General features: G+C 38.1%; 1 protein-coding gene across 1 annotated transcript in view; it reads right to left on the reverse strand.

Annotated features, from left to right (window-relative positions):
* Nucleotides 1-7,358, reverse strand: part of PRIMPOL (primase and DNA directed polymerase) — a 42,261-nt gene that overhangs the window by 14,536 nt on the left and 20,367 nt on the right. The window contains exons 6-7 of the mRNA XM_019666936.1: nt 4,906-4,909; nt 3,706-3,993 (exon numbers count right to left, since the gene is read on the reverse strand). Coding sequence (XP_019522481.1) covers nt 3,706-3,993; nt 4,906-4,909 — 292 coding nt within the window. The remainder of the gene's footprint in view (nt 1-3,705; nt 3,994-4,905; nt 4,910-7,358) is intronic.

Below are 7,358 nucleotides of genomic sequence, written 5' to 3' on the forward strand. Positions count from 1 at the left end.
CTTTTACTGTGTGTAATTTATAAATTAAACTTTATCATAGGTAGGTATGTATAGGAAAAAACATAGTATATATAGGGTTCAGTATTATCGGCAGTTTCAGGCATCCACTGGTATCTTAGAATGTATCCCCATCAGATAAGGGAGAATTACTGTACAGTGGAATATTATTCAGCCAAAATAATCAAGGAAATACTGTCTTTTGTAACAACATGGATGGACCTTGAAGGCATTATGCTAAATGAAATAAGTCAGAGAAAGACAAACACCATATTATCTCACATATGCAGAATCTAAAAAACAACAAAAAGAACAAAAAACAAGCTCATAGATACAGAGACCAGCCACCTCTGGTGGTTGCCAGATGTGGGAGGTGGGACAAATAGGTGAAGGGGAGTCAAAAGATACACACTTCCAGTTATCAAATAAGTCATGGGGATGTAAAGTACAGCATAGCAACTATCATTAATAATGCTGTATTGCGTATTTGAAAGTTACTAAGAGAGATCTTAAAAGTCCTCAACATAAGAAAAAAAATTCTGTAACTAAGTACAATAATGAATGTTAACCAGATTTATTGTGATGATCATTTTGCAATATATACAAATATTGAATCGTTACATTGTACACCTGAAACGAATGTATGTCAATTACACCTCAATTGAAAAATAATAAAATGAAGGTGAAAAAAACCTTCAAACAAAAATATATAATTTTTTGAACAGAAAAATCATTTTCTATCAGATATAAACAAAATAAAAGCAACATGTAAATTAAATTGGAGTTAACATGGAAGAATGCCAGAAATAGCAAGCTAGATTATTTTGGGGCAACCCTCCTATTGTAAATAAATAAAAAGCTAGACAAATGTATTAGAAAAAAAGTTTGAGACTATTGGAGAGCTTTCAAGGCAGTGAGGATTAGTGGTGCCAAATCTCAGAGAAGAGGGAGGCATCAAAAACTCCAGTATCTCTCTCTCGGCCATGTGAGGAAACAAGAAGACTTCCCTGTAAACCAGGAACAGGGCTTTCACTGGAACTCGACCATGCTGGCACCCTGATCTTGTACCCAGAACTGTGAGAAATAATGTTTGTTGTTTAAACAAACAAACAAAAAATCAAATACCTGGAATAAATCTAACAAAAAATGTATAGGATCTCTATTCAGAAAATTATAAAACACTACTGAGAGAGATTAGAGAACATCTAAGTAAAGGGAGAGACACAACATGTTCATGGATTGGAATACTCAGTATTATAAAAATGTCAATTCTCCCAACATTTATAGATTCCTGACAAGTTGATTCTAAAATGGAAATGCAAATGGTCAAGAACAGCCAAGAAATTTCAAAACAACAAAGTTGGAAGACTTATTCTGCTGTATATCAAAACTTTTAGAAAATATATATTAATTAAAACAGTTGTGGTACTGGCACAAAAATAGACCAGTAAAACAATGGAAAAGAACAACATAATTCAGAAATAAACCAAAAGTATGGACATTTGATTTATGACAAAGATGTCCTTTTAGTATTTCAACGAATACTATTGAGGCAAATGGATATCCATATAGTAAAAAAAGAATCTTGACTTCTCTTTACCCAATAAACAAAAATCCCTTCCAAGTAGATTGTAAATTTACTTAAAAGGCAAAAAAAAAAATTAAAAAAATAAGGTTCTGGAAAATAAGTAGAATATATCTTTATGACCTTGGGTTAGGGAAATATTACTTTAACAAGATACAAGAAACACTCACTAAAAAAGTAAACATTGATGTTAGACTATTACTACTAAAGGTAACTATTCATCAAAGACACCAGGTAAGAGTGAAAATGCATGCCAGAAACACATACTATATGACCCTAGTTATGAAATGTTCAAAAATAGGCAGAACTAATCTACAGTGTTAGAGGACAGATTATTAGTGGTTATCTCTTGCGGGGAGGAGAGGGTAGTGACTGGCAGGGGCATGGAGGAGGTTCTGGGATCCTGGTAATTTATTTGTCTTGGATGGTGTGGTGACAAGGATATGTTCATTTTGTGCTAATTCACTGACTTGTGCACTCACAAATTATTCATGTTTCTGTTTGAATGTTATACTTCAATAAAAATTTTTTCTAAAAAAATTGTGGCATGGGGCTAACCAAGTGGCTCAGTTGGTTAAGAGCTTGCTCAAGAGTGGGAGCTCTGAGCAACAGGGTTGCTGGTTCGATTCCCGGCCCAAGCTGAGCTGCCGCTGAGCTGCCAACAGGTGGCAGGATTGGTCAGCTAAAAAAAACAAAACAAAACAAATTGTGGCATGTACTGTTAAATCTCTGACCTCTTCAAAGGATTCTTTTTTTTAATTTTATTTTATTGGGGAACAGCCATGGTCACACGTTACACATTGCTTTCATGCTACAATGGCATAGTTGACTCTTTTAGGTAGGGCGCAGCTCACAGTGGCCCATGAGGGGATCGAACCGGCAACCTTAGTGTTATCAGCACCACGCTCTAACCAACTGAGTTAACTGGTCACTCCTCTAAGGATTCTTTAGGGAATGATTTCCCCATCCTCTTTGTTACATAAATAAATCTGGGTATACTTGTACTGTTGTAATATTTCTTTTAAGCATATCAGAAAAATTTCCTTGCGAGTACAGTAACCTAACTTTCCAGGCTAGAATGGTCATGAACTGGGGTATTCTGTTTAGGGTCTTTAATATGGGAGGGGAGGAGGTAGAGTGGTGATTAGCTATCACTACTTCCTACTGGGCATCTTCCTTAGTTTACAACATGTTAGTCCCACTTGGAGAGGCCATTCTACTCATAATTCATATGTTGGTTCACACCCAAACCAGTACATCGCACCTATCTGACTATATTTCAAAATTATGGCACTTCGGTTGGTTGGTAGGAGTATGAGAAAGATACACAATACAGCAGGAACACTTCCCTACTCTTGGCCTGGTTGGTATAATAATCTTGCCTATTAATTTCAACCTACTTTCCCTCCACCTGTAGACATCAAAGCTCTCTGAGCTGCTCTAACAGTCAATGGCAAAAATGTTGCTTTTACAGCTTTTCCAATCACAAGCTAGAACCACAATATAAAAATGAGCTTTAGTTTACTAAATTGAAGCTGGCTGAATTCAGAGCCCTTGATTGGCCTGTGTATTACCTAACCGGTATTTTCCAGAGGCCAGAAGCAAACAGGGCAGAAGACAGCCTGGCTGAAAAAGCCACCAGTCTGATCACAGTACGAAAGCTGGGAAGTGGCCCCCACCACTACTGCAAAGCTCGTCCGTATAGAAAACATCAGCCTTATTTTGCCACGTAAAAATGTCATTTATGCTGTTTTTAAAATTTATTTCATCTAGTTAAACTCCTCAGCAGTGTTGGAGAGTGCTGGTCCAACTGTCCTCTGTCAAAATGTCCTTGATTGGAATCCTTGGGAAATTTCAGAGAAGAAGCCAGTCACACCATTCCCTTCTGGCGCTCAGGCCAGCCTGGTGCTTACTTATGTTCCACAGGGGCTTCCCTAAGAGCTCTGAACAGAAACCTTGTCGAGTTCTGATACCTGAGCTCATTGACCACATCCTGCTGGCGACTCCGCTGTCACTGTGCAACAGCAGTGGGAGCAAGAATCCTAAGATGACAAGTGGGCACTGACTAGCCTCTCACAGAAGTACACAGGACAGTCTGATAACGAGCTGTTAATAGATCTTACCTAGATCGACAAAAAGATGCTTTTTTCCTGTGGTATTCTTCACAACTAAAAATGAAAGATCGGGACTGCTTTGCTCAGCTGATCCCAGCCTCCCCGGCTTCTCTGAATTCAAGGTCCAGCTCTCTCCTATATCCTTATCTGTGGACATTTTACTGAAGGAAGTTCCTTGTTTAATTGGTGTTTCAGGAAAATGGGAAAATCCATGGCCTGTTGTCTCTGGAATCTTGTCATCATCTTCACTGGCAATTAATGGAAAAGCAGGCTGCAGAATTTTTCTCACAAAATTACCTAAGGGAAAAAAAATATGATTTACCTAATTCTTCTTTTCCGTAAACTATAACTTAAGATCTAGGCACAAATCTACACATGACAATTTTACACAGTAAAGCTTCTTTTTTTAATTTCTGGTTTTAAAACTGAGTTGCCATATGCCTCTGCTGTTACTTCCTTCTTCTTGTGCAAACTTGTACTTTAATTCCCATTTTAAGGGGAGCTTGGTGTCACTTGTAAACAAATCATCTTAAAAGGGAAGGTTAATTTGAGATGTGTCAGTGTTGTTGCTAGTATGAGCCTGGGCCTAATGTACTGTCACCAGAAAACGATTACTTCTGTTAATACAAATTGAGTAAAATTTATCTTCCCAATCAACGATTAAAGAATGTAAGGTTTATATGAGTAAACTGTGCTGCACAGAAACACTGAGAAAATCTCTGCCATATTCTCCCTGAGTCAGGTTGTCAACAAGTTTCCCAAGAGCTTTTTTCTCCCCTTTACCTAAGAACACTGACGTTCTCAGCCACCAGTTTCAAAGCTGATGCTCTTGCTGCCTGTCCCTATTGCAAGTCATGAGATGGATTGTGGCCTTGTATCTAAAGTCCAGCAGTAAATCAATTATATACATTTATTGTGTTTCAACATTTATTCTAAGAGCTCTAAAAATGAGTGGTTCTATCTTTAACAAGAAAACATAGTATGACAAGCTGGAACTTCTTTAAACTCTCATCTATTATTTATACCATAAAATTAAGTAATAATTTCATTAAGTTGCTTCATGTATGACCATACTTAAATTTAATTTTAATCTTTAAAACTAGGATAGCCTGGGTTTCTCACTTCATTTACCATGTAGCATGAACCCTTAAGTCATAAGATATACATGCTCTAAATTTAAAAATCTTTCTCTAAATGAGAGTTAATTACTTCCCTATTCAAAGAAACAAATCCACTATCTTACAAAACACTAACCATCAAAATGAAAACAAAAGCATTTGATCCTTGCAATGATATGCAGATATGATTATTTCTGGAATGAGAGAGAGAAGAGGGTAAATACTGAGTGAAAAAAATTATGCTATATCAAAGGACAACAAAGCAATACAAATATAAATTGATGAAGTTAATTTTCCTGGAAATGTAAAAGTACTCCTACTTGATACTAGGTGGTAAGAGAACTGACAGCCATGGTTGCAGAACCAGTTGCCAAGGCAGCACTGAGGGGCCATGCAGGCCTTTGATCTTTGGCAGGGAGCTAACACAGCCAGGACATGACAGTATAACCAGCATAAATCAATAGTAACACAGGCTCCAGATAACTGCTCTGCGTTCTACTTCCCTTCCCCAATCTCACCACACTCACCTCATCATTAATACAGGGACAATTTTGTTGGCTTAGAATAACTCAAAAGAATGTGTGAGTCACAGAAATTTCAGGTCCTATGGCAGGCTGGCAGAAGGGTATTTTAGGCAGATCAAATTGATATGTTTTGCTAACAGTCTGTGATCTCTTACACTTACCCTAATTCCCTTTTTGAAAGGTTAACAACAAGAACTAGAAATGTCACCAAGAGATACACTGAAGGAGGGGAACGGATGGGGGAAATTTGGGCTCTTCCATAATCTCTGCATCTCTACTTCTAGCAGTTCATAATTTCAGAGGAAAGAACCCTCATCTGGCACCCCATTTATCAGGTCTGATTATGTCTCTCACTCTAGCCATACTACTACTCCCAGTGGTCCCCAAACTACGCATACATAGCTTTGCTTATGCTGTCCTGACAGTAAAGCCTTTCTTCACTTTGTCTATATGATGGAATTTTTATTTCAAGAACAGCTTGAATGCATCTGCTTTCAGACTATATGTAGCAGAGACTGCTAATTATCTGACAAATTTCTATTCTCTCCTTCTCCCCCAGCAACAAATCTCAATTTTTAGCCTTGTGGTAGGAGTCACAGAGAAAGTGAGAAGTAAATAGGAATCAAAGAACTATCTTGCTTAGAACTCTTCTTCCACGTCCTGACAGCAGAGCCCACTTAATATTTATTAAATGTCTACTTGTGTTTATTATTGCTGCTCCTGCTACTGTTACATTACTAATATTATTGCTAAAGATATTATTATGTGATACGCTCTGGAAGTACAACAGTGAATAAGAAACAGTCCCTGCCCTAAAGAAACATTAAGTGGAATAGACAAAAAACAAAACAAACAGGAAATTATCTCAGGAAGTGGTGATTGCTTTAACAATGAACACAGCACTGTGTGCAACCAAGAGGAAACACTAATGTAAGTCTTAGGGTCTGATGGAAATGGCTGCTCAGATGATGATAATCTACACTGAGTCTTAACAGACCAGGTGAATTGGAGGCATGTCCATGCAGACAGGAGCGTCAAAAAGTGCAAAGACCCAGGGACTAGAGAAAATGTGGCCCCGGTGGGAGCTAAGTAAAGGATACAGTGAAAAGAGCCGAGTGGTAAGAGACGAGGCTAGAACACAGTGGGCCTCACGGTGCAAACTAAGACATCTGGATTCTTTCCTGAAGACAGTGAGTAATCTTGAAGGGTTTGAGGTACTCAAGTGGTATAATCAGATTACTCTAGCTAGCTCACTTCATAAGTAAACTGAGAGACGTACGCAGCGGTCAAAGATGACATCAACATTTCTACTTGGGTAATTGGGTGGACGGTGATACCACTCACTGATATACACATATCACAGGGGAAACAAGTTTTAGGGAAAAGATGAAGAGTTTGGTCTAAGACATGAGTCTGTGTGGGGAGGTTTAATAGGCAGTTGACTGAATGCATCTGGTGTTGGGAACAATCTTGGCTGAAAACAAAGATTTGAGTCTTAAACACATAGATGGTAATCGAAGCCATGATAGTGGATGACCATCAAGGTTACAGATAGAGTAACAGAGGGACAAGGATGGATCCTACAGTTGCTAATATCTAAGGGGTAAAACAAAGAGATCAAAGAAAAAAATGTCCAACTAAGCTAACAGAAAATGCAGGAGCCCTAGGTACAACACTAGGTTCCTGGCTTTTATGCCAGTTCTTTGGTGACTATATCATGTCTTTTACCGTAGGTACCCTTAAAACTGTCAGACACCGGTAGCTCTGAAATGGAATAAACTTGAACTTCAGTCAATTGTCTGCTGTTTGGACTTAGGAATACTGATCTACCCATGCTTTGATAAACACTCAGGATTCTAACCTCAATATAGATCTTGGTTTTTGGTGTTTGCATTCTGCCTATTTGTTCCCCTTTGGACTTCCTTTTATACTTGAGACTCTATCTCTCAATTTCCAGTCCTGGAACAAACACTCTGGTTACAGTTTCAAGCTTACACATCTAGACTCCTTCTGAACCCTA

This window comes from Hipposideros armiger, unplaced genomic scaffold (genome assembly GCF_001890085.2).
Source record: "Hipposideros armiger isolate ML-2016 unplaced genomic scaffold, ASM189008v1 scaffold_481, whole genome shotgun sequence".
Taxonomy (NCBI): Eukaryota; Metazoa; Chordata; class Mammalia; order Chiroptera; family Hipposideridae; genus Hipposideros; species Hipposideros armiger.